At 46.3% G+C, this 27647-nt stretch overlaps 1 protein-coding gene across 7 annotated transcripts in view; it reads left to right on the forward strand.

Moving 5' to 3' along the window:
• Positions 1-27647, forward strand: part of Lifr (LIF receptor alpha) — a 106880-nt gene that overhangs the window by 52380 nt on the left and 26853 nt on the right. For 6 of the 7 annotated variants that reach the window (XM_006519969.4, XM_006519970.4, NM_001358593.1 and 3 more), the window contains 6 exons: positions 11398-11558; positions 14167-14278; positions 16402-16532; positions 21540-21703; positions 23894-24068; positions 26023-26277. In XM_006519969.4, coding sequence (XP_006520032.1) covers positions 11420-11558; positions 14167-14278; positions 16402-16532; positions 21540-21703; positions 23894-24068; positions 26023-26277 — 976 coding nt within the window. In that variant the 5' untranslated portion in view covers positions 11398-11419. Of the gene's footprint in view, positions 1-11122; positions 11297-11397; positions 11559-14166; positions 14279-16401; positions 16533-21539; positions 21704-23893; positions 24069-26022; positions 26278-27647 lie in introns of all 7 variants that reach the window. The other variant, XM_011245326.3, reaches the window with a different exon arrangement.

Here is a 27647-nt window from a genome sequence, read left to right on the forward strand (position 1 = left end):
CCCAGTACCACTGTGGCCCTGAAGAAGAGGGTGATTATGATGTCCTTAAAAGGTGCCCCGTGTGCTCATTTTACCATGGCCTTTATAGAGAGCTTCTTGAGGGTGGAGCATTTGGTGCGTGATTGGAGATCCTTGGAGCTTGCTTACCCATAGTCCCATAGACCCTTAGATGGGTCCTGTAGGTAGGGAGTAGCTGGACCCTGCGCAGACTGGAGGAGAACACTTAAGAGTAAGTAAGGTTTTTGTTGAACTAGAATTTGTAAAATTTGAGTAATCATTTTGTGTATTTTATCTGTTGCTTTTTTTTTTTTTAAGACTAAAAATAAACCTTCCAATTTCCATACCCCTGGAGGGCAGAGTTGCAAACACGATTGTTACTTCAGCAGCCATTTTCTTCTTCACGGTTGTTTCCCACATACTGCTACTAAGTTTTATTTTTCTCCACAACCTGTATCTGTTCTTCCCACTGTTGCCATTTTCACTGAGTCCCTGAAATGCCCAGTGTTACACTTGTTTCCTTGAATTCACTGTCTGGTACTTTTTTTTTTCTTCCACACATTTAATGCCTGGGATTCCCTTATCCGGCACATTCATGAAAAATGTCACACAGACAACTGTCACAGTTGTCCTCTATCACCTTTGTCCTCATTGCCATCATCATATAGCATCCTGAGTAAGCTTGTCAGCTGGTAAAAGGAGCCTTTAGCACTATTATGTAAGTGTGATCATCTGGTTGTCGAGCATCCTTGGGACATTAGAGAGGACCCCTTTCGACCTAAGATGTGGTCCATCTTTTCCTGCCCCTTGCTCTCCCAGTCCAACAGTTTTATCAGGTCAGGGTTGCCGCTGGCTGCACTGATCCAACCTCCCTTCCAGATACCTTTCTCAATACTTTCCTGATCCAGGATCAACGCCAGGCTTATCGATCTCTGGGGGTGTAGATCACAGCCGTGCAGATGCTTAACCCGTATCCTCACCTAGGAAGCAGACCTCTGGGTGTGTGCATGAGGGTGTTTCCAGAGAGGTGGTTTACGTGATGGGGCGGGGAACCCACCCTGAAGCCGGGTAACCTCACGCCTCAGGGTCGTCAAGTAGGACTGAAGGAGCAGGCAGTAGTATAGCAGGAACTTCGGCTTCATGTTAATTAGCGACAGGAAGTCACTGCTGCAGCCAGCCGTGCTTTGCCCACCTGGCTGGCCTGATCCTTAAAATGGGCAGAGTAAACCCTCTCTTAAGCTGCTTCTTGCCAGCTGCTGTCACAAACACCTAATACAGCCTGCTTCTCGACAAAGAAGACTCTGAGATATTTCTGCCAAATGCCAGTTATTTCCAAACATTTTTTTCCTGTTCCATTCGTTCTGTCCTCTTCCTCTGCCCCCTTCCTTCCTGTCAATTCCTTTTGAAAAGCATTTGTTGTAGTCTGAACTGATACCTAGGGTTTGTATTTCTGAAATTTAAGGGGGTGGGGGTGGGGAAAGCAGGGTTCTTTTAACGTAAAAGCTTCAGATTATAACTCTAAAAAAATATACCACTAGGGCACATTTAGGTTATTATGTGTGCATTGAAATGCAGATATTAGAACAATTTGTATTTTGAGACATGGGTTTGGTTTGTATGTTTTGTGAGTTTTTTGTTTGTCTGTTTTTTTGTTTTGTTTTGTTTTGTTTTGTTTTTTTCAGTTTTAAGGCAGGCTTCTTAGTTGGCTCCCTAAGAAGTCTTTTGGCCTGGAAATGTGTTTTGTTTGGCTTGAATGCTGTTGTGGTATTTCCCCCACCCCCTAAATTAGCTGCTAGCATTTGAAAATGAGATTTCACATGTTTTTCGTTTTATTTTTGTTTTTAAAAGATAGCAAGCCCTTCTGAGTCTAAGAGGGAAGGCCTGGCTAGACCTGCAGTACGTGCTGGTTAAGGTGCCTGCTCTGCAGGTAGCAGCGCTCTCTCTTTCTTTCTGAGTCTGTGTAAAACAAGACAGTAGCTCAGTTGGAAGACCCGTGGCTATGGGATGCCGTGTCTATTTCCTGTATAAAACAGACAGAGGCTCTGGCTGCTAGCTGCTGGCCACCCCACTGTCCTTGGCAAGCCTCAACTACTTTGTCTGGCTGGCTTTTGGAGTGTGTTTGGGTTTGCACCTGCTCACTTAAAGAACTCAGCTAATCAAAAGTCTACTTAAGAGTTGGAAGCAGGACAGGAAGATGGCAGTTATTTTCCATTCGGCCCCCTCCCTGCAGACTGTCAGAGCGGGATACGACGATCACATGCCCCGCCCGTAGAAGCAGGTGACGCTTGCTAGTATGGCATTCACCTGACAGGATGGAAGGAGAGAAAGGCCCACAGCTGCTGGTTGCTTGAGGTATCCTGAAAGTACAATGGCCGTAGGGTTGTGCTCGTCTCAGTTAGTTTGATGACATGGAAGTAAGGACTGCCCTGAGTCCGAGTCGGGTCAGTTGAGAGCTAAAGCCTAACATTCCAGCTGTTTGCTGTGGTCCTGTTCAGCTGTGACCATGTTAGTGCCAGAAGGGGTGTTAGAGCCCTGGACGCCTGAGGTCTCGGGGGTCTTCTGTTGTGGATTCACAGTTAAATGTATTGCTCCAGAGCTGAGATTGGTAAATGGTGCTAAATTCAGGTTCCCAGCTCTGCTTCTTAGATGTGTGACCCCCTCTGTGCCTCAGTGACTTACTGGAAAGAGAGGGATAGCGACACTGGCTTCATAGAGTTGGCACGAGGATTCAACCCAACTGCACACATGGTGCATGCTGTCTGAAAACGGGAGTTGCTTATTGCCTGGCAGAGTCAGCCAGAATCCGAATTTGAAGTGCATCAAGTGATTGCATAATTATCGTTTTTTTTTCCCTCCCTCAGTTTCAGCAGGCCTTTAGGAGTGGGTTTAATCTGTGTATTTGAAAAAGAAACTAACAGCAATTTGAGCCAAGTTGCTGGTTTATCTCTAGATATATGTGTTTACCTTACTCTTGGGGATATAAAGGAAGAGTGGGTGGGTGGGGGACAGACAAGAAAGACATTGTAACTCCTCATTAAGAACTTGGTTTGAATGAGTTAGGCACAATTGTCAAGTAAGTCCTGAGTATACAGTGCTCCTAAAAGATACTGTTCGGTTCAAAGACTTTAAAAAGCAATAGGAAATAAAGTAGAAAGAGGGGGTATATTATCTCCCTATTTTGTGATAAACATGGAAAACACAAATTAAAGTACAGGTAATGTCTTGCTTGAGAATGAGCATCAGCCTCAGACTGAAGAAGTATCAATACCCTTAGTAAGGAGAGGGTGGGAAGATGGGGAGTGGCTGCTTCGTAAAGCCCCGAATCTCACGGGGAAGATTCCTTGCTTCGTACGGATGTGAAATGAATTAATGGCTTAAGCTACCCATGCCAGAAGTGATGAGGGCCGTAGCAAAGGAGATAGGGATGGGAAGAACACGGGGGTGATTGGTGGTCAGTTGGGAAGGATGAAGACATGAATGGGTGTCTTGAGTAATCTGGAATTGGCCCGGGCCTGAGAGAACATGCCTAGAGGGGAAAGTGAATTTCCTTGTGTTTCCTTTTGGGTTTTTTGAGGACTCTGAGGCATCCAAGTATACATGCAGCATCCAAGAGTTTTCCACATGGGTTCGGGAACCTCCTGGAGTGGTTCTGTGTGGGTAAGCACACACTCATCTGGTAAATGATTAGTCTGAAGCTGGCCAGGGGCCAATTCCGTGAAGCAAATTTGGAAGTCATTCGTGCTGAGTGGTGGTTGAAGCCACGAGGGAGGATAACATTCATGGAGGGGGAAAAAAAGGATGAGATGAGCCAGCCATCACCAAGCTCAGGAGTGCTTCCAATTATTTAATGCACGCGCCTGGCATGGCTGGTAACTCGTGGGGCTGAGTCGAAGGATTCTAGCCATATACTAAAAGGAATCTTATCTGTATGTGAAAGATTCTGGCAGAATGTAAAAGGACACAGAAGCCCTGAAATTGGCAAGATAGACGTCAGTGTTAGCATGTCAGTTATGCATGTATGATAATTCTCCATCGGAAAGAAGGAGATAACGCCCAGCTGCTGAAAAACAAACAAAATCCAGATTGAATGATTTTAAAGAAAACATTGCAAATTACCAAAAAAACATTTGAAGTATTTTTATTGTAAATCAAGGAATTGGTACCTTCACAACCCACGAGTTAATGATGAGATTTGGAAAGACATCATCCTTAGTGTTGGTGGGAGAACAGAAACATCCATCTGTTTCCTATCTATTAACTATCTATAATCCAAAAGTCAGAGAACTGCAGCTTCAAACTTGGGAACTTGAAATGCCACCATGCTTCCTGTCTTAGTCAGGGTTTCTATTCCTGCATAAACATCATGACCAAGAAGCAGGTTGGGGAGGAAAGGGTTTATTCAGCTTACACTTCCATACTGCTGTTCATCACCAAGGAAGTCAGGACTGGAACTCAGGCAGGTCAGGAAGCAGGAGCTGATGCAGAGGCCATGGAGGGATGTTCTTTACTGGCTTGCTTCCCCTGGCTTGCTCAGCTTGCTCTCTTATCGAACCAAGACTACCAGCCCAGAGATGATACCACCCACAAGGGGCCCTCCACCCTTGATCACTAATTGAGAAAATGCCTTACAGCTGGATCTCATGGATGCACTTCCCCACCTGAAGCTCCTTTCTCTGTGATAACCCCAGCTGTGTCAAGTTGACACAACACCAGCCAGTACACTGTCACGGTGGGGAAGGCTGCGCCTGGCAGTCTACAGCCTAAGTGAAGCGTCACCAAGAACACTGTGTAAGATACCTTTGGACTATCCACTGTGTGCCCAGTAGGAAATGTAAAGGAGCCTCATGTTTGGATTTGGGCTCCCTTCTCTGAGATAGTTCATTATACACACCCAAATGCCAGGGTGCAAAGGAAGACCAGTCCAGGCTCTGACACACCAGGCTCTGACACACCAGGCTCTGACACACTCAAGTTCTGTGAGCTGGATGAGGAGGATATGACCCGTTCTGAGGAGTGGGGATGTTCATGGTTGTTTTGAATGTAAGCTTTTTCCGTGTTAATAACATAGGAATGTTTGGGTTACTTATTTCCTTATTTTTCTTAATCTTATGTCTGTGTTAATGTACACAGGTGTGCACACATGAGTATGCATGCGGAGGTCAGAGGTCAACCTCTGGCTCTGTTCTTCAGGGGCTGTCTGCCTTGCATTTTGAAGCAATGCCTGTCTCTCAGTTAGACCCGATGCTCTCAGATGTCCAGGAGTCCTAGTGTATCTGCCTGTCTGGCACTGAGAATGTAAGAAGGCCTCACCATGCCCAGCTGGTTGGCATGGGTGGCAGGAATTGAACTCAGGGCCTCGTACTTGCATGACACATACTTTACCTACTGAGCCATCTCCCTAGCCAGGTAATTTAATCATAGAATGTTTTGCTCTTGTAATCAGTGCAAGTTCATTTGTTTGGTAGTGCTAGTGTTGGTGTATATAGTTAGTTCCACTGTCCTACTCCCAGGGACCTAGCAGTTGCTTATGTCAGTGCCTGCTGCCAGGTGTACTGCAGACCTCCCACCATCTCAGCTCGCTCTCTCTGTTCTTCTCCACGCTTGGCCCCTCTCTCTCCTCCTCTGCCCCCTCTGCCAGTTCTCATGGCTCTGCTCCTTGTCTGCCTGTCTTCCTGCTCCCAATCTGCGTGCCTCTGTTCCTTCCCCAGGTCCTCACTTCTCTCCCTTCTCCCAATAAACCCCTTTTACACCAGATCTGTTGCATAGGGTACATTTCTCAGAGGGGTACACCTGGCATGGGCCCACCAAAGGTATCCCCCTCGCCACATTATTTCATAACAGATACAGTAATATTCATTGAGATACTTGCATGCCAGTCACTCAAACAGCCTGGCTGAAGTTTGAGGGTGGGGAGTGTGGCACTTCCAGCCCTGACAGGTGGGAAGTATTGGAGGCACTGAATGGGAGACACTGCAAGGAACAGCCCATAGGAACTAGGTTTGGGGGAGGCACTGAGACCAATTGGAGTGTGTCCTGTTTAGGGAGCTATTGTGGTCTGGAGGAGGCCCATAGTCAACCATCCAGAAGCGCCTTGTTCACCACAGGAAACCAGCTGTAGGTAGAGACCACTGGCAATCTTTAAAGTGTTTTTGAGAACATTCTTATTTTGATATTCTGGAGTGTATAATGGATAGGCTTTTGAATTAACAAAAAAGGCCTCAACAGAATGAAAATTAGCCAACCTGACATGAAAGATCTTGAAAAACCAAAAATCTTGATGACGTATGCACTGAAAACAGTTCCTTGGAAATTGTGATAAATTGAGACAAAAAAGAAACAAAAATAATCTATTTAAATTGTATTAACATGTTCTCTGGGAGACTGAATATCCTACAGTATCCATTCACAGTGGTGGGTGCCTTTAAAATAACAAAGGTTACATTGTCCCAGGACGTCTGCAGAGTGCTGATTAAAGTCTGATGCAGTGGACTCCTTAAGCACTCTCATGCCCAGAGTATTTTACTCATGTTTTCACAGTGTCCTAGTCAAAAGACGAACTTAACCATCTGAAATTGCCAAGTCAAACCAAGTTAATAGCTATTTATGACCTAGATGGTCAAAACTGATTGGAGAAGTCCACACGTGTTACCTCAGAAGGAAAAATAATGACCCTATTTCATTCCCCCAAGGCCACGATGACTGAGGTGGCATGTGAACCTACTGGGCACCACACGGTTTCTCAGACTTTGGAAACAGATCTCACACCACCCTCTTTTCCATGGGCATGCAGATCTTTGGGGATGATCCTTGTGGTTTATTCCGTCAGTCACCAAAGTGACACTGTCACTGAAGGACATCTGACACGACCGAATATGGAAGCCGAGTAGTATTGGGCCAAGGCTTTCGGAAGCATTGAGTACATTACCGCTTTTCCAGAGAGTCTGCAAGCCCCCCGCGATAACCCTGGCAGTTTGCTTTGGTGCCTGGCCTCCGCGCATGCGCAGGAACCACCTCTCAAACTTCCGTTCCATGTGCGGGCAACACTTGGGATATGATCCGGCCTAATGATGAGAGCAGTGAGTGGGCCTGTCATGATGCTTAATGGGCCAGACACTACACCGCTCTGGGAGAGATGCGACTGTGCATGCAAGCATCACTACGTCCCTTTCTGTAAAGACTCCACCGTGACAATGAGCACATCATTCCTCCTGCCAGATTTTTGGTACAAAGGTCTGAGGAGGTTACAGAAGTGGACGCAGAGGAATCTGCCTAGAAAGGAACAGGCAGACGGCAGTGGAGAGATGGCACAATGGCTTAGAGTTCCCCTTCTTATGCAGCCTGGAAGGAGATCCCTGCTGGACATGGGGTGCAGTTTAGAGTCCCCTCTCCTCCCCCTCCTCCCCTTCTCCCCCCCCCCACGTCCTCCATCTCTTGCCTTCCATTCTCCCTGCTTCATTTTCATAAGCCTTGTTCTTCACAATCTTCCAAAGAACGAACAACAAGGGATGTACCTTTTGCAGTCTCACAGGTCTTGATAACTGAATGCCCTTTGTCTTCTCAGTCGATCGTTCAGTGTCTTCATCAAGTCTGAAAACAATTACTTAATATTTCGAAAAGCATTCCTTCTAAGTTTCCGGTGTTAAGAAGCTGGGTGTGCATTGCCCACTAAAGAATATTAGTGAGGACCTGCTCAGGTGTCCTGCGCAGCATCACCCCAGCTGTGGGGATGGTACTGTGAGTCCCTGCGGTGCAGGCTGGGGTATGTGTACAGATGCACTTGGCGAGTTCCCCAGAGTCGTGCCTCTGGACAGCTGGTAACCTCCCATTGCTTCGGTGCCTTGTGACCTCTATGACCGGCTTGTGCTTCTCTGCTTTCCAGTGGGTTCTCCTGTGAATCACAACGATGGGCTATCTCACTGAGGTGGAGCTGGGAGATGCTCTGGGCAGCAGGCTCCCTGGCTGGGGCAGAGCAGGTGTTCAGATGCTTCCAATAGCACCAGGGTTAAGGGCCTGTATGCCCAAGGCTCACCTGATGCCAGCGAGGTACGGGAACACTCCGATCCCATTAGGTCCTCCTCTATCCAGCTTCCTCTCTCCCCAACCCTCTCCCAAAAACAAATAGGAAAACCAGAAATGGACTAAACACAGTCTATCAGGACCATAGCTTCTGGCTTAAGCTTGACTTTTCTCAGCTTACTTTTTTGGGTTAGCCTCAGCAGAGAGTCCAGAACCTCATGGACCTGGACCCAGACTCTGCGGTGCTGAGTACAAATCAAGGCAGATTGTACGCGCAGATGTACCATTTCCCCGGAAGGAGCTCAAGACTTCCAGGCACATTGTGGACAGATGAGTGCCCTGCCACGTGGGGCAGGCTCCATCCAGCCCTGCCCTGGGCTTCAAGATACCTGACCGTGTCAGACTGTTCATTGAGGACAACGCCGGACTTTCTTCTTTCCATGTAACAGTTGGATAAGTCTATTCTATATAATAACTCGTCTTCAACAGGAGGGCTTAAGAACATTTTAAAATCTTTTAAGATAATTAAACATAGGAAATAATCTTGCAAGGTATGGAGTCTGAAGGTGCTGTTTGCTTGGAGTCTGGAATACCTAAAAAAAAAAAAAGTCTAAGAATTCCATAAGAAATCCCTGATTCCTGTGGAATCTTGAAGAATCTGATGACTTTAGCAAAACATACCCTCTGGCCACCTCCTTTAACTTGCTGGGGACTATGGGCCCCACCTGCCATATGCTATTTGCTTTGGCCACCAGATATTTGTAGTAGCTCTGTGGCTGCTTCAAGAGATAGCATCGGGGCTGAGGAATGGTGGGATGTCAGAACATGGGTCACAGAATAAGTCCTAATAGTGGTGGGCTCTGCCAGAAGTGGGAAGAGAGATGTTTCTTAACATCATTTTTATCCGCGAAGTGCATTGGAAGGCTCTAGCCATGTTGTTGTTCTGACCCTGGAATGAGCTCATTGAAAGTCCAGGCTGGGAGAGAAGTTGAGTGTGCTATTAAGTGACGCTTCCCCAAATGACCTGATCCTGGTGGTCTATGTAAGCATTAAGACAAAGCACCGCCTTCCGCATTAGCCTGCCCATCTTAAGTTGAGCAGGGCTTTCTGACACCACGTTGGCTTCTCTCTGCTGGATCCCCTAACCCTAATGCACTGTGCTCTCTACCTGTGCTAGGGCTGCAACAGCCAGCCAGCCACCCAACGTTCTGCACTGCCTGTTCCTGCTGTCTGCAATAGGGCCTCGCATTCAGAGTCTGCTGGGGCCAGTAAACAGAACTTGCCTCTGGGCTACACTGGTGGAGGCTGAAGCCAGAGGGATTAAGTGATTTGCCTTCAGTCACACTGCTAATTAGTAATGGAGCCAAGATTAGAGTCCCTGTCTGGCAGCACCTGGTCCTGAGCCCTTCCTTGGCCACCTCCTCCCAGTCCCTCTCATCCTTGCTTCCTGGCATTGCAATGGAACCCGAGTTTCCCTTCTAAAATAACCTTAAGCTGCTAGTGAGGCATTCTTTCAACATATGTTTAGCCAGTTGGTGGGTAGGTATAGTTTGTGATTATTCGAGCCATTCTGCACAGCTGGGTAATACTGTAACCTCAGCAGCAGGCACCGAGGACATTCCAGGAATACATTTCCACGCTAATAAGTGGACTCGGTGACATTGGAGTTGTCCAGAACTTGTTCACTCATCTAGAACATAACGGAACGCTCTAGAAGTGCATGCTTGTGGGCTATAATGGCATAAGGTACCTGAGGTTCATTTTTGTGCTTTTCATGGTATTTAACAACAGTCAAGAAGAGAGTGTTCCTTGTTCTGCCAGTGACAAGTGTATTCCCCTGGGCTTTAGCTACTGAGATGTTGGATCTCTTTTTATCAAGTCTCCATCTCTCATCCACTTCCTATTTTTGTTTCATGGTTAGTCAGTATTTCCTATTTTTAAAGGGAGGTGGGGGGATCTCTCAGTGGTTAAGAGCATCTTCCGGTCTTGTAGAGAATCTGGGTTCCCATCCCAGCACCCACTGTGATGCAGCTTAAGACTGCGTGCACCTGTAACTCCTGGAGTTCTGACTACCTCTCCTGGCATCCTCAGGTAGCTGTATGCATGTGAAGATAGGGGAACACACACCCATGCACATATATGCTTGCACTTGTGCACACACATGAACACATATGTGCACGTGCACACACACACACACACACACACACGCACTAAATCTTTTAAACTGTAACATCACCCAGTAGACTTCCCTTTGTAGAGCTCTTTTTGTTTCCAGTTACTCCATTCATGGCACGTCTGTCTTGTTCTTATGGCTGTCCCCTTTGCTTATAGGAAACTTTGTGAAGTTTTGGGCTTTTCTCTTCTATTAACTTTCTAATAAAAAAATCCATGCACACAAACGACATCACACACTGAAACTAAGCAGCCCTAAGCTTTATACATCTCAGTGAACATCTGTGTAGTTCTCTGTACCCTACTGTAGAAATATTTGCATCATCACGTTGCTGCTTTATTCACTGTAGCAAAAAAATGATAATCAACCTAGTTGTCCATCAACAGTTGAATTAATAAGGAAAATTTGGGGTGTGTGTGTATGATGGAATACTGTTCAGCTCTAAAGCAATGTAATCTTAAGAACTTGCTATTTTCCATGTTGGTCTTGTTCTGGGAGTAATTTTCATTTTCTTGTTCATGCCGAGTCTCCCTCACAATTTAGACAACCTTCATATGTTTTGTGGTCCTTGGTTCTCTGTGCAGTGTAAAGGTAGGCACTGTAAGGTCTGACAAGATGTCAGTGCACCGGAAAGCTTTGTTAGCTATGAGAGTGGCTGTGGGGCTGTGGGAAGGAATGTAGTTATTCCAGGGGCTTTGAGTTCAGTAGCGGAACCACCTGTGTCTGTGTGAGCTCCTTGGTTCTCCCTGGACAAGGTTTTAGGCTCTGTAGAAAGAGGCCTCTCTTTGCAGTGTGGAGTGGAATCACTTCGCTACAGATTGTCTGGGGTCCCGTGGAGTATACTTGGGACCACACACTAAGCGAGAGATCTAGGCTTCAGTCTCAATCTATGTTAACATCCACCAGTACATTGAGTGGCTTTTCCTCTATTAGCAGATTGGGGTAGAGTGGATGCACACGTGTTCAGCTATCGTCTCAAATGGGAAGCCCGATGTTGGACTGTTGACCGTGGCAGCCACCCAAAAGCAGCATCTCTGCGCAGCTTTGGATGTTTGAGAGCCAGAGGAGCAGAGTTTGGCTTCTCCACTCAGCAGTGTGCAGCATGTCTCTGTGTGTGTCCTGCCACAACTGCCTCTGGTGTTGCGCACCTCGGGTGAACTGTGTCTTCTGGGCCATCTGAACAGCATCTGTGTTCATCCTCTCTCACCTAGGGCTGACTGAACAGCAAGGACAATGGCAGCTTACTCATGGTGGAGACAGCCATCGTGGATGGTAGACAATAAAAGATCGAGGATGACTCCAAACCTGCCATGGCTCCTGTCAGCTCTGACCCTCCTGCATCTGACGATGCATGCAAACGGTCTGAAGAGAGGTAAGTGAGCCTCAAAGCAAACGGCAAGCTGGTTGGCATGCGACCGTAGAGTAGTCCTGTTTCTCTGCTGACCTCTTCAGGGTACTGCTTAAAGTCCAGTTCTCTGCATTCTTTTTCTCCTGTGTATTTCTAGTTTCTTTTTAAAAGCCCCTTTATTAAAGGGCAATCAAAATATTCCTTTACTCTATACAAATAATAAAGCATAATTCTCATACAATGCTGTCCATTCCTTAAGGATACAGTTCTCTGAGTTTTGACAATGCACATTTGCTAACCACAGGCACTATCAAGATCTGGCTCTGTTCCAGAACACAGAAAATGCCCACTGTGTCCCTGTCGCCAGCTCTTTCCGCCCCGCCCCGCCCAGCCAGCCATGCTGTGGTCTGTCTCAAATGTGTTTTAAGAATACTTTCTAAATGGAATCGAAAATTCTTTCCTGTGTCTCCTGTGTCTTATTTTGAAACTTGAAGAATGTTTCTGCAGATACGGCCTGGCTTATTTCTGCGAGGGATGTCTTCCCTCTGCCCATTGGCCTTGTCTTCACGTTATTTACACAATTAAGCAGACTGCTCCCCCCCCCAAGATTATTGAGTAAATAACTTGATTGTGATTAACTGCTAGTTTCTCATGCGAGCATTTCTAAGGCGTTTCTGCTTTTTTGTCTTATATGAACTTATATTTTATGGCGACTGTGAATATCATGTCTGTAATTCATGTGTGAAGCATGAATAATTATAAGCTTTTCCTATTTGGGGTCGGGGTTAGGGTTAGCTTTTTCATAGACATTACAGAGCATAAGATGATTTCTAGTTTCCTCCTTCCCCCTTTTGCTCTTCTTCCCTTTCTCTTGTTCCTCTTTCTGACTGTCCCTCTCCCTCTCTTCCCCCCCCCCTCTCCTTTTCCCTACCCTTTCCCATCCTCTATGTTCTCTTCCTTTCTCTTCCGTATTCCAGGGTGACTGTTTTTTTTTTCTCCCCGAGTCAGGGTTTCTCTGTATAGCCCTGGCTGTCCTGGAACTCGCTTTGTAGACCAGGCTGGCCTCAAACTCAGAAATCCGCCTGCCTCTGCCTCCCGCGTGCTGGGATTAAAGGCATGTGCTACCATGCCTGACTTTTCATTGTGCTGTTCTTACACACGTGCCTTCCATAATGTGACGTCACAGCACTCTGAGTTGATCTGAGTTGCTTCTTCCCCCATTGTTAAAGCCGTACATACAAGACTATTTTCTGTAGGTCAGTGTGAGTTCATTGCGTTTGAAGGTAATGGGCTTTGCAGTAATGAAGAGATTGATTGTAGGTTCCCGTGGAGCTGCGGTCTGGTGTAAGGAGTGCAGCAGCCGAGCTAGGTGGGTTTGTAGGTGTGCGGTAGACCTTGAGGCTTTCTGGAATAATCTTTTCCTTAGAGGTGTTTGCTTGTAGTGTAAAGTCGTGGGTATTATTCCACTACCCCATTATAGTTGGCTTTTTAATTAAAAAAACAACAACATATTCTCACCCCCCCCCCTTTCTTAATTGATTGCAGTTCTTTGTCTAGGTGTGAGGCCTATTGAGTGTTCCCCCATGCTAACATATCTATTGGTATCTTCCTTGTTCAGGTATTGCATAGGCAGACCTCCTGGCTATGGCCTCCGACATTTCCAAGAGACACCATCCCACAGCACATTCCCTGTTCCTCTGGCTTTTACAGTCTTCCCACTTTCTTTTCCCAGTGATCCCCTGAGCCTAGGTTGTGTGTAGACAGGAATTACATTATAGACATATATAATGGCTCTGGTCTCTGGTCTTCAGAGTTCTTCACTTGGATCTATTGCAATTTTATGCAGTGGTCACTGCCACAAAGAGAAGGTTCCTTGATGAGGGATGAGGAACAACACTTACCCGTGGGCATAAGGACAAATATTTAGAGTGCAGTTAGGGGTTGTAGTGGCTTAGTGAAGTGGTAGTTGTAGATTCCCCTATGGTATCCATGACTTCGGTAGCCCCAGGGAGTTGGTTAGATTCCCAGTGGCAGACATGACTTCTCTCACTCTTGTTGAGTGGGTCTGAAGACAAGAAAGCCGCTGGTTACTGCCAAGATAGGAGAGAGTGGGAGAAATAGTTATTCCCAGGGAGGAGCTTACCAGTCGGTAACTAGGAGCAATGGTCAGGCCTGAAAGCTACATAACAGTAACAGTATGTGGACTACACAGGCTATAGTTTAAGTATTCAAGAATACATATGTATACATGTATATGCACGCACACACACACACACACAAGCATATACGTATGTAGACATATACACACATGTATGTGTACTAACAATTAACAACAATTGAAGAGAGAAAGGCTATGAATTTGAAAGAGAGCAAGGGAGTATACATGGGAATTTAAAGGGCAGAAAGAGAAAGTGATATGGCTGTATTATAATCTTAAGATACTTAGAAAAATATTTTTTTAAAAACCCTCAAAAAGTAGGCAAAGCACCGGTGAAGTAGTATCTGATGACTGAGACCTTTCTTCCTAGAGAGTGGCCTTCTGGAGGCCCAGGACTTGTCTCTCCACTGAGACCCCAGAGAGCCACACGCATGCTCTGTGTCATGTATGTACATGTTGCTTTTCCTTCTTTAGGGGTACAAGACTTGAAATGCACAACCAACAACATGCGAGTGTGGGACTGCACGTGGCCAGCTCCCCTCGGGGTCAGCCCTGGAACTGTTAAAGATATTTGCATTAAAGACAGGTAAGGACATCCGGGGTGCGTCCAAAACTGTAACCCGGAGCTTCTTCCCCGGTTATTTTTGAGTGCGACAATTTTGTTCCTAGATTTTAAAAGGACATTTGCATTTAATCTTCTTTCTCTTAAAAATTCCAAGTTTTACATTAGTCCAGACTCGGTCTTCTAGCCAAAAGCGCTTTTCCTTTGCTGTGTGCAGTGTGAGGATGGAGCACCACTCACCATGTACTGGTCTGCTCAGGGGGGTGTCTACTCCAAGCCATTGTCTGCCTTTATCAGGTTGAAGTCTGTGTCTAATAGAACACGCCAGCAATACCAGCTCCCCACACAGGTGTCGACTCTCAGGGAAGTGGTCCGGCTGTAGGCAGTCCAGGGCTGGCACAGTTGTCAATGAGCCTGTCCTTGTCCTCAGGTTTCTTTGCCATCTCTTGTCTGGAATCTAATGGTTTAGGAATCTCATGATACTAGAGGGACAGCCCTTAAGTCTGCATCTGAAGAAGCAAGCAGGAAAAGGAAGGACGATTTTCTATTTAAAAGACTCATAAGACGTCCCATAAAACACCTGCACTGGCCAGACCTAGTCAGGTGGCCAATAAGTCTGGCTCCTCTAGAGCCTTGGAGATAAGTTCTTCTAGGCGGGTGACAAAGCTCAGAAGGCACCAAGTCCATGTTATTAAGTAGGAGGGTCAGTGGGCCTTGGGTGGTAGGGGAAGCTCAAGTAGCCTTGAGTGGGCTTGACACATAGCTTCGTAGAGTGGAGGCCTACACAGTGTCCTTCGCTTTCCCCAAATCCCGGCAGGACAGCGAATTACTTAGCAAAGGCCCACAGGTTTATCAAGCTTATCTCCAAGTCCCGGTTTACAACCCAGTGGCCCCAATATAAAAGGACACAACATGTTTAAACAGAGCCAGATATTCCCTTTCTTTGTATATTTACCAAGCACTACTGCAGACACCAGGGTGGCTTGTCCGTTATGACAGATTAGGGTCTGTTGCAGAAACAGCCTTCAAACCTTTATATTTTGCTCATGAAAATGAAGGGCTGGCTATGTTCTGGTGTCAGCTGGGGTTTCCACTTTGAGCCTCTTCTTATTATGAAGTCATTGGTAGGGGACAAAAAGAATATAGCCCGTGTTGGCTTTTAGAACTTTCTTCATCAAGTAGGTATCCATGACTTGACTTCATATTTTTCTGGCCACATAATGTCACATGGCCATTCCTTGTTTTCAGAGGGACGGAGGACAGTCTTACCTTGAGTCCAAGGGAGGAGATCCTAGAACTTTGGGTAAATGGTTTGGATGCTGACTGTGGCACGTGGGGGCGAAACTTAGGTCCTGCTCACCAGGGGCTCACAACAGATAGCAGCAGTCCTGTGGGTGGCTTGCTGGCCGAAGTGAAGGGGACTTACAAAGGAGAAGAAACCATGGAGTATGTCAGAAGGCACATGCGTAACTTGCTTTGTAGAAAGCGAGCAAGACTTTGTACCCAGGATAAGCTGAATGAAGAGAGAGAGAGAGAGAGAGGCTTGTGCTGGGGGTGCAGGAGGCCTGGAAAGTTCTTATTGGTAAAAGCAAGAGTGTGAATATGCCCTTAGAGATACAAAGGGCCGTGAAACCTGAGAGAGAAAGCAGTGGTTATCTGTGAGACTCAGGGGATCAGAAGCCTTCCACATCCGCGTGATGGGGTCTTGTTGAAGTTAATTGTGAGCCCAGTGGGTAAGAAGAGAGGGTGTGTGCACACTGACCACTGTGTCCTGTTTCACTTCTGCCGTGGCCTCTGTTGGGCCCTGCTTCCACTACGAGGCACTAGGCGGTGGTTCCTTCATGTTCTGTGCTGAAGGGGACAGTGTGCCTGGAGCAGAGCTCTGGCAAGGTTGAGGTGGGATTTGAAGAGCGAGCCAACCTCGAGGCTCTTCAGAGCCACGCCTGCTTGCTCTGTGCCTTCTGGCAGGCGGGACACTCTTCCTCATATCGCCATTGACTCCTCTTTTTGTCGTAGCATACAGTACATGCAACCCAACATCACACAAAAGCATAGGGCACTCTCTAGTGCTTCCAATGTTAATCAGGCTTTTATAAGCGGGGCGCTATTTTTATCTGCTATTTAAAGTTCCCTGTCTTTCATTACAGGTTCCATTCTTGTCACCCATTAGAGACAACAAACGTTAAAATTCCAGCTCTTTCACCTGGTGATCACGAAGTCACAATAAATTATCTAAATGGCTTTCAGAGTAAATTCACGTTGAATGAAAAAGATGTCTGTAAGTACTTAAAAGAAAATTCGGTTCTATTTGTTATCATCTTCAGCATTTGCTTTTCTCTCTGGCCACAGGACCTTGCCATGTAGCCTCAGGCTAGCCTTGAACTTGTGATTTTCAGCCTCAGGCCCCAAGGATTGGGCTCAGAGTTATGGGTCACCACACCAGGTGGAAATTAATCTTAAATGAACAAAGTCTCTGTTGATGCTGTGGTGCTGGGTCGCTGGCTCAAACTCACAACTCATTGAAGTTTGTTTCCGTTGCTGCTGCCGTTCACATGGCGGGCGTCCTTGCTAAGGAAAGGAGCCAGTGTATGTATCCTCCAGTCAGAGTAGAGAAAATGGAGGTCCTTCCCTCTCTCTGTCCTATGCTAGCTGCCGTAGCCTCGATGCCTAAACGTGCCCCATCATGCCTCTGGTGTACTTTGTTCTAGGAGTGTAGTCACTGACCACCCCAGAGGTGACCCTGCCCCACGGTCCACTCACACTTGCACATCGTCCTTTGTGGCAAATTCCCTCAGTTGAGGTCATAGTCCATCCATTGTGTAGTTTGGCGCTTACCACGTGTCTACGTTACAGGAAGTGTGTTCTGTGAGGGAAAGGAGGGAAGGGACAGGGACCTTGTGATCTGTACTGTGCACAGGCAATTGCTCTACACCAGCACCTAGGGACACTGGCCACCAGTACAGAGGAAGGGCAGAGGCAACTTAGGCACCCTGACGGAGAACTTGAAGTTCACAGGTTTCTCTCACGGCAGCAAAGAGGTCAGAGCTTTTCACCCATGAGAGGTTGGAGTCATAGTGACAGGGTGAGCCGGGGAAGGTTACTGATTTTTTAGACCAGGGGATGAAGGTACAGCCAACTCTGATTTGTTCACTTCTGTGAAGTGTAAGTGTTGGAATAGATCTAGTCAGTCACAGTCTTTCCTGGTTGCCGGCTGAGTGAGGTAAAGCGCTCGCTCGCTGGACAATTGGGGCTCAGTCGCCAGAGCTCACGCATAGGTGGAAGGAGAGAGCAGATCCCACAGGCTGTCCTCTGCCCTGCACACGTGTGGGGGTGGGGGTGCTGTGCTGGCTGAGCCATTTTGTCAATATAAATTCCTTTCTATCTGGAAAGTTCTGGGTTTCTAAAGGTCAGGTTAAATCAGCCCCTTGATGTCTGTTTTAGACAGCAAGCAATTCATGGGCCTCTGGGCAGCTTGCTTTACCATTAGGAAGAGAAGGGAAAGGAAAGCAGGGTTTTGTCTCTTCCCTTTTTTATTTTTAATTTTTGGGTGGGGGTTGTCTTGTAAATCCTTTTGTTTGTAATCATGGCCGTCATTGTCTCTCAGTAAAAATAGGGACAGTGACCCATCTGCTAAAGAGTAAATTATGTGGATTTCTTAGAGAAGGGAACATCTGTCTTTCTTCCTTCCTTTCTTCCTTCCTTCCTTCCTTCCTTCCTTCCTTCCTTCCTTCCTTCCTTCCTTCCTTCCTCCCTCTCTCTCTCTCTCTCTCTCTCTCTCTCTTTCAATCTTTCTATCTCTCAATCTCTCTTTCTCTTTCTTCCTTTCTTTGATATATGTATGTTTTATTTAAAAATGCATACAGCCGGGTGTGGTGGCGCACGCCTTTAATTCCAGCACTTGGGAGGCAGAGGCAGGCAGATTTCTGAGTTCGAGGCCGGCCTGGTCTACAGAGTGAGTTCCAGGACAGCCAGGGCTACACAGAGAAACCCTGTCTCGAAAAAAACAAAAACAAACAAACAAACACACAAAATACATACTATGATGAAAATCACACAATGTATTTTGATCACATTCTTTCTGTCCCCTAAATCCTCCCAGATCCCCACTTCCCTACTTAGTCAAATTCATGTGAACAATCAATCAAACAATCTGGAAAAAAAAAAAGAAAAAGAAAATCAAGACAAAAAAAAAAAAAAAACAACAAAAAAACCAAAGGAAAAAAAAACAAAACCAAAAAACCCAAAAAAACCCAAACAAACAAAAAAACCAGAACAAAAGCACACACAAAACCTTGGAGTCCTTTCTGTTTTGGATGGCTGCTCCCAGGCTTGGGCCTGCCCTCGGCTTTGCTTGATTTGCCCAGTGACTCTCCACTGGAGGACACCGATTTCCCCTTTCTTATCGAGCATCAATTGCAAATAGCTTTTTTTTTTTTTTTTGGAGTTTAGGGAGGGACTTTGTGTCCACTTCCCCTTCTCAGGATGACTGGGATTTTGTCTGGTTTGAACCTGTGCAGGTCCTGTGCTTGCTGCCATGGCCTCTGTGTTCACCTCAGTCAGGTTGTGTCTGGAGGACAGTGTTCCTTCCTTCCCTTCAAGTCAGGCCACCACCCCCGATTCTTACCATCTTTCCACCTCTTCTTTTACATAGATCCTCGTGAGGAGGGGTTTGATGGAGACAGCACATTTAATGACCGAGTGCTCTAAACTGTCTCACCCTCTGCACATTGTCCAGTTGTGGGTCTCTGTGTTAATTACTGTCTATACCGCAAGAATAGACTTCTGATGAGCATCAGGCAGCGCTCTGACCTATGGGTATAGCAATATATCGTTAGAGTCATCTTACTGCTATGATCCTCTAGTAGTAGAATAGTAGCAGTAGGTTTTCCCTAGGGCCATGACCTACTAGTCTCGGGCTCTTGGCTACTCTAGCATGTCACATAAGGGTTCCATCTCATTGGGTAGGCCTTAAAAATCCAATCAGAATATAGTCGGTTATATTCATTCCACTGTCGCACCAGTCTACTGCAGGCAGGTTGCTGGGCTTGTATTTGGAAATCTATGATTACTTTCTCCCTCTAGTAGTGTGCAAGTACCGTATGTGCTGGGGGGGGGGGCAGGGCGGAGGTTCTAGTTGAGTACAGCTCAATTTCTCCATGTTCAATTGCATTAGGAAGTTGTGTCTTCAGCAAATAGGGCTTTACCATTAAGTTATGGAGGATAACCAGTAGAATTGGCAATCATCTGTGATATTTGCAGGTGGTGGTGGTGGTGTGGCACTTCTTTGGCCAATGACTCAAATAAGATATAACCCATTTCCTGGCATTTGGGGGTGTTACTTCTTGGCACACTATGTCCTGTTGGGACATTGTCTCACCCATTATATGGTGACTCCATTCATTTAAATTCCATTCATATGTGTATGCATTTTGAGAGCTCCTATAGAAGTAGGTCTCTATATGGCTTATCAAAAGGTCCCCAGTGATAGTGGTATAAGGGAAGCATCCCTAACAGGTTAGCATTGCTGCAGGATGCCTGTGGCATCATGTGTAAGTCACTGTGCTTTGATGTCATGAATCACAGCCTTGGATGCTGCTAGCTCTGTCCTGGTTGTGCTGGCGCCTGGACCAGCTCTCTCCTGGCACCAGGTCCACTTTGTGCTTCTCGATTATCAGTGCTTTCACATGCAGCTTCCACGTCAGCAGTCGCTCTCTGCGAAGCACGCATGCTCAGTGACATGTAACTGACTTGGTTCTGTAGCTCACACTTTAAATCCACACATTCCAGGTCATGTGCAGCAATAACTATTAAATCTAGTATAAAACGCCGTGTTCAGCAAATGATTTACAAGTTTATTTTTAGGTCCCAGGACTGTCAGGTGGTGATGGCTTATTCTGCCTGTGTTTGACAGGCAGCTGACCTACCCCTGGACATTTATTTCTTCTTGCAGTTTCTCACTTACCATGACTTTACTTAGTGGTCCCGGAACGTCATAAGAAGTGACTAGAAGAAAGAAAAGAAAAGGCACACCTTTGCATTTTCTCTAACTTACCTTCTCACGCCTATCATTGGAGGAAGAATCTGGCAGGAACGTCTATGTCTGTTTGTGCCACTGGCATTGACAAGGTCACACAAGCGCCTTCTTTCCCATGAGGCTTTGATCGTGTGCTGTGGGCAGGGAGACGAGCAAACTTGAGCATCTCCTGTCCTGCTACCTCAGGTTACAGCTTTTCCCTCCACGCATGCCTGAATTCTCAAGCAAGGTTTATTCTTTATGTTCTATAATTCAGTGTCAGAGCCACAGCTGTAAGGCCAGACGAGCCCTTCCTTCTTTGAGTTGTCTGAGCCACGGTGTTTTAACACAGCAATAGCAAAGTAACCGAAAGGACCACACCCTCGTTCCTCTCTGTACTCTCCTCTCTTCTCCCTGAACGCTGTCTTATTTGGACTATTGGACACTTGCTGCTGCTCAGCATCATGGTCTTGGATACTGTACTGAAGCTGCGTGCCGGCTGCGGGGCCAGCCTTTGTAGGCCTTCAGAGTTAGTTAGCCATTGGCTTTGGCGCTCAGTACCAGACTCATTAGAACAGTCTCTGTTGTTTAATGACACCCACAGCTTGGAGCAGCTCTTTGAATTCTGTAAGTGGGGGGCGTCCCCACATGTGAGGGGCTCTGCTCCTGGAAGACACATGAGCGGCTGTGAGAGCACGGAAGCTCTTTTCCCAGCTGTCAGTGTTCTTAGGCTCAGGCTGCCACCACCCAAGCAAGCTCGTTGGCTGCTTCCTTTCAGGTCCCCAGCTAGGAAACCCTGGTATTGTGGAAACTCCACTGCTGCCTGCAGTAGGAAATGTGTCACATATTTGAAACAGCCAGCTGATAGTTTTCTCAGGTTTGTCCCTTTAATTAACTGGAGCTGCCTGTACAAATAAAAACCTTGTCGGGCAGTGGTGGCTCACGCCTTTAATCCCAGCACTTGGGAGGCAGAGGCAGGTGGATTTCTGAGTTCGAGGCCAGCCTGGTCTACAGAGTGAGTTCCAGGACAGCCAGGGCTATACAGAGAAACCCTGTCTCAGAAATAAAAACAAAAACAAAAACAAATAAAAACCTCCATCTCTTCCTTTTTTTTTTTTTCCCCAGTGACATGGTTTTCTCAACGGTTTATTATCATGCCACATTATTACATTATTTATTTATGGAGTGTAGAAGTTATTGATAAATTGAAAAACACATTGTGAAAAATATATTATTTAACTAAATGTCTTCGCCTTTCTTTTCTGTTTTAAGCTTTAATTCCAGAGACTCCCGAGATCCTGGATTTGTCTGCTGACTTCTTCACCTCCTCCTTACTACTGAAGTGGAACGACAGAGGGTCTGCTCTGCCTCACCCCTCCAATGCCACCTGGGAGATTAAGGTTCTACAGAATCCAAGGACGGAACCAGTAGCACTCGTAAGTTTGAGCAAAAATATATTTCCCTGTGATATAACGAAACCTTGCAGCTTTTAAAGCTTTTGAGGGGGCATCCATGAGTTTGGGGATTATCAAAGAAATGCATTGTGTATCCTTAGGGGTTCTTTAAGAGCCCAATAATGTGACTTAAAAATCACTCTCAGGCTGATGGGGTAGCCACACAAGCCTGGCTGCCCGAGTTTGATCCTGGAGCCCTGGTGGGAGGAGAGAACAGAGTTCTGAGAGTTCTCTTCTGACCTCTGTCGCACTGTGGCATGTGCTGCCCCCCCCCCCCAGACAATGACAGAAAAATTAGCAATAATACAAAAATCACTCATGTTATACTAATTCATAAGTTTAAGAAATTAAGGGGAAAGCTATTCCCTGATTCTCCCCCTTGGATATAGTAAATGCCCAGTCTTTCATTTAAGCATGCTCTTACAATAAAAAAGTTTATTTTGGGTTTATTTTATTCAATCTGTAACTTTTTTTGTCCATTACTGACATCAAATGAATATTTCAAACAAGTTTAACAATAACAACAACAACAATAATAATAAAATAATAATAGAGAAGCCAGTAATCTTTAATTTAGCAGTCTGAAATGACATTGTTCCATACAGTACTTCTCTCCCTCTCCCCACTAAGTAAGTAGCCCCTTGGGTTTCTGTAATTTACACTTGCTTTCCACTAGCTCTAAGACGTGAGGAGCAGGTATGGAAAGTTGGACAGGGGCCATGTGGACACTGGGACAAGACGGATGCTAGGCAGTGGTGTTTCATGTAAGATGCAGACCGTGCACAGCCATGGGAAATGTTCCACAGAGCTGAAGGTAGACACAGGGAGCCCCTGAGCTGCCCTGAAGTGTGCACTCATACATGCATACACACACACACACACACACACACACACACACACACCCCTTCCCACTTGTCTCTGTTTGGAAACAAGCTTGCATTTGTGTATGGAGACAGGGCCTCACTGTAGCGTGCAGCACCACTCCGGCCGGCCTTCCCAGGGCTAGGATTGCAGCTACATTTAACTCCTCCAGATCATTCCTGCTGTCCCCATCTCCATGCCCCAGGCAGCAGGCCCATGCTGCTATTCCTTTAGAGTTCCCGGTCAGGGGTTTATTAACTGCCCAGTGGAAGATGGAAGCCCTTTCCTCTTTCCTAACCCACTATGTCTCGGGCTCTCTGGTTCCCCGCTCCCTTCCTCTCTTCGTTCCCATCCAAGTTTCCTAACTTCTTCAAATGTAGTCGAACTAGCGCTGAGTAATATTCCAAATATTAGCTTCAACCTCATCTTTTTACGGAGCTTCTTATCCTAATTTCTCTCTAGGCCAAATGAATCCATTATATTAGGTATTTTTTTCTGTTTACCTTTGTGTGTGGTCCTGAGGCTGACCCTCCTCCATAGGCATGGATGGCAGAGTGGTAAATTGCTGAGAGATTCTAACTTTACCTATCAGAAGCTTAACCAGCCTGCTCCCGCCCAGAAGATGGCGGCAAGTAGAAGCTTCCTCTCTTACTTCTGGAAGCGTGAGAGGCCAGCGTCGGGAGCAGGGCACAGCGTGCCTTGGGCAGGGTTGCTAGTTTAACTAGATGCAGCTTACACATTGGAAAGTTTTACCGGGGTTTTGAAGGGGATCCTCTGTTCCTTAATTGTGTGGACATAGCTTCATCCATACTGCTGAACCCCGAGTGGCTCATTATAGTCTAATCTGGCATTGTTTGATTTCTTTGACCCCCCTGACCCCCTGTTTCCCATCTGCCCTTGCTCTGTTTTCTTTCTGTCTGCTCCTTCTCTTTGCTTTACTTCTTTAAGATATGGATCCCCTGGTTTTTTTCTCCATGAGAGTATGGAAATCATTTCTATAGCAGTGTATCCTCTTCGTTGTTTTATTGACTGCTTTGATGAGTATCAACCCCTGTAAGGGGATGGAAGGCAATCCCATAGGACCAAATGCTGACAAGGGCACATAGCCAGGTAATGATCGTGTTGGTGTCACTTCCTCGTTACACTGTGTAGAAACAGACCGTTGTACAGTGGTGCGGATCATTTTCCTTTATAGCATTACCCACCCGGTGGCTGATCTAACATGTTCCGTGAGGCCTTTCTGTCCCTTTACCCTGGAGAAAGGCAGGACATTAGCATTATTTGGAAGCATAATTTTGTGTTTGCTTTTAGGTGTTACTCAACACAATGCTGAGTGGTAAAGATACCGTTCAGCACTGGAACTGGACCTCAGACCTGCCCTTGCAATGTGCCACTCACTCGGTGAGCATTCGATGGCACATTGACTCGCCTCATTTCTCCGGTTACAAAGAGTGGAGTGACTGGAGCCCGCTGAAGAACATCTCCTGTAAGCTTACTCTTACAGACCCTTGGTTCACATGGGCTAGATTGCTTAAGAGTAAGGGTTGGTATATGCCCATAGTGTTTTTTTGAATCCAGGTAGCTATCTTCCAAAGTGACCACCCCAGAACTGTGGATTAAAGAAATCTGAGACCCGCTCTAGAAAGCTGGGCTGAAAAATCATGTGTCTATTAAGTACAACTCCTCTAACAGAGAGATGTAAAATTCTGGCAGAGTGAGCAGGGGCCCCCGGGTCATCAGAGTCAGTAAAATGAAGTCCAGAAACCATCCAGTGTTTATTACAGGTGGACAGTCTGTGGAGCAACATCAGATAAGGGGGGCCGGAAGCAGCTGGATAAATAAGGAGACTCTGGGGCAGTTGAGCAAGACACTGTAAATATAACCGAGGACAGCTGAGTTCAGACAGGAAGGGACGGGAGCAGCAGAATCTGAGTTGGGGACCAGGTGCTTGTGTCTCCCAACAGTGTCTGTCCCTTTGGTTGGCTGAGGGGTAGGGGTGAGAGGCTGTCCACAGAGATACAAAAGATAGGAACCAGTTGGTTGGGAAAGGACAGTTTCATCTTTAATACTCTGATCTGTAGGCAGTGAGGTTGAAAAGGTCATTCGGGCATCCAGAGACATGGGCGTAGCTGGGGAATGTCCCTCTGGGAATCACAAAGGTGTATGTGATTGGAAGTGCTTAAATTCTGAAGGCCAGTGTATCTTCGGGAAAGGGAATTGGGACGCACGGAAGCGCTCCTGTCTACAGCACTACTGAAGGAAGGTCTAGCCTGAGGACTAAGAGTGGCCCAGAAAGTTCAGTGTGGTAGAACCCAAGAGAGGAGGGAGTTTGAAGGTGTTTGGATGATAAATCGGAAGGGGCCCTTGGATCAAACATGGGGCCGGTGAGTCCCTTCAGTAGAACGGTGAACTTAGAAGCCAGATGTCAGGGAAGAGTGAGGGATAAAGGGCACCAGAGGTCACTGTGTAAACACCAGCTGTTAGGAGTGGAGCTGGGGTGCGTGACCTTGACCTGCAAGGGCATTGATTAAAGCAGCAGCTGTGAGTTAGAGTGTGGAGGGCTTCCCCACTTGTTTGCTGAAGAACATAGGAGAGTTTCAAAAGAATCAACGTGAAACTTCTGAAATTATCGAGTGATTCTGTGTGCATCTTCTGCATGTGTATATAAACCCTTAAAAATTAACCTGTGACCTTCAACAAACGGCCTGTGATCAGGTTCTGTCCCTGCCTAAGTAAATAAGGCTACAGTTTCACTTTGTATTTGTGTCGTACTCCTTTGAAACCCGAGTGTGGTGCCTTGCACTGGGGGCTGCATTATTTCACAACATCTACAGTTTGCTTTGTAAATGTTGAACTGTTTTAAGCTCTCGAATGTGGTGGTTTATGCCTGTAATCCCAGCATGGAGCAGGGGCAGGAGGATTACTGCGAGCTTTAGGCCAGCCTTGGCTCCATGGTGAAATACAAGCCATTCTGGGTTACAGAATAATGCCTTGTTTCAAGATAACAGAATTGAGGCACTCTGTTGGAAAAGTGCCCTCCACTCAGGCAGTTCTGTGGCCCCAAGATTGATCCCCAGCATCTCCCTCAAAGCTGGGTATCGTAACATCGACAGCCCTAAGTCTCTGAGGGTGGGTAGAGATCAGAGCTTCTACTTCTGTCTGGTCTAGCTAAATTAGTGAGATCCAGGTTCAGGGAGAGCCCCTATCTCAAAACATAGAGTGGAGTGACATTGAGAAAGACACCCCATGTCAGCCTTTAGTCTCCATACACATACGCAAGCATGTTCACACATCACACACACATACAAAAATAAATACAAGAAGAAATAAGTAAATAAATGAAATAAAAATCATTCCAGGAGACAGAAAGGATGTCCTGAGGAGACAGGTGTGAGTAAAAGATGTCTGAAGGGTTTGTGACTCCTCCTGTTTTTTTCTAGGGATTCGTAATACAGAGACTAATGTTTTTCCTCAAGACAAAGTGGTGCTCGCAGGCTCAAACATGACAATTTGTTGTATGAGTCCAACGAAAGTGCTTTCAGGACAGATCGGCAATACCCTTCGTCCTCTCATCCATCTGTACGGGCAAACCGTTGCGATCCATATCCTGAACATCCCCGTTTCTGAAAACAGTGGCACAAACATCATTTTCATCACAGACGACGATGTGTACGGAACGGTGGTCTTTGCAGGCTGTAAGTGTATCGTGTCAAATAGTTCCTCTCAGCCGGGATTGGTCCGTTTCCGACCTTAATGTCTTTCCTGTGAGCTGATTCTCTTTTTTCCTTATTTTCTTGTTTAATACACACACTCTAGAGGCGGGACTTACTTCTTTCACACCTAATCCTGTCCCAGTTCTAAGTCTCATAATAAGGTTGATGAGGTTGAGACATCGAGCAACTAGGGTTTAGCTTAAATTCTTCACTTCAGAATTAGGAATGATTTCATACACATTTGTTTTCTGTTTCACTAAAGTAAATCCTTAATTAGCCAGGCTTAAATACTGCATACTGTACTGAGTATCCGGTTTATAAGTAGCTTATTTGAGGACAGCGAAAGACTAGGGTGAGGAGTCTTAATCTTCATGCATTCTGCCTGTAATGTGGGTCCCCGCCCACTCCTGTATCCTAAAACCAGTCTAGAACTTGTGGGATTGGGCTGCTCCTCCCACGGAGCTTGTGCAGAGTATCCCTAGATGATTCTGGTTTTAGGACTCTCAGTTTTGACATTGAACTTTCTCCTTCCTCCCCTGTGGGGCTACCTGCAACCGGGATGCCCTTGTGTCCCAAAATGAGAATTTCTAGGTTCTGAGTTTGCTCTCTGGGACTCATGAATAAAGGTGTGTGGGACAGTTGGAGTGGATGTTGTGATGTTTCTTCTGTTTTAAGGAGTTTATCCCTTTATGACAGCTAATAATTGCCGGGATATCACTAGGACCTGAGAGAGTCGGGTGGCTGTTGGGTTGATCCTCCTTTTGTCTCGGCAGCTTTTGGAACCCAAGGCACAGTCAGCTTAGGTTCACACTTAAGTTTTTCAAATCGCCTTTTCTTCCTCATGGGATGTGGGGACACTCTTTGTAACCGTTTTCCAAATGAGCCGGAGCCTAAAATGAGAGGCAGTGGGAACGTAGTGAAGTCACTCCAGAGGAAACAAATGTAAAAGGAGGGCTGTGTGTGTGTGTGTGTGTGTGTGTGTGTGTGTGTGTGTGTGTCAGGGATCCAGAATACTTGCAGCTCTTCCAGAGGGCTCAGCTCCCTTCCCGGCACCCATGTGGTGGCTCACAACCTTCCGTAACTCAGGCTCCTGGGGATCTGAGGTCCTCTTCTGGCACCTGCCGGCACCAGGCACACACGCAGCATATATTCAAAGCGCTGGTACACATAAAAACAAGAACTAATAAAGCTTTAATACATCACACACACGCACACACACACATGTGAAAAAGCAAAAATGTTTTAAAAAATGAGGATATGGTGTTCTGAAGTAACTCAGTGGGGAAAGCACTGGCCTTGGGGTCATTTCCCAGGACTGCCCAAATGGGTTAGGTAGTGGCAGGCACACAGGC

The sequence above is a fragment of the Mus musculus genome, chromosome 15 (assembly GCF_000001635.26).
Source record: "Mus musculus strain C57BL/6J chromosome 15, GRCm38.p6 C57BL/6J".
Taxonomy (NCBI): domain Eukaryota; kingdom Metazoa; phylum Chordata; class Mammalia; order Rodentia; family Muridae; genus Mus; species Mus musculus.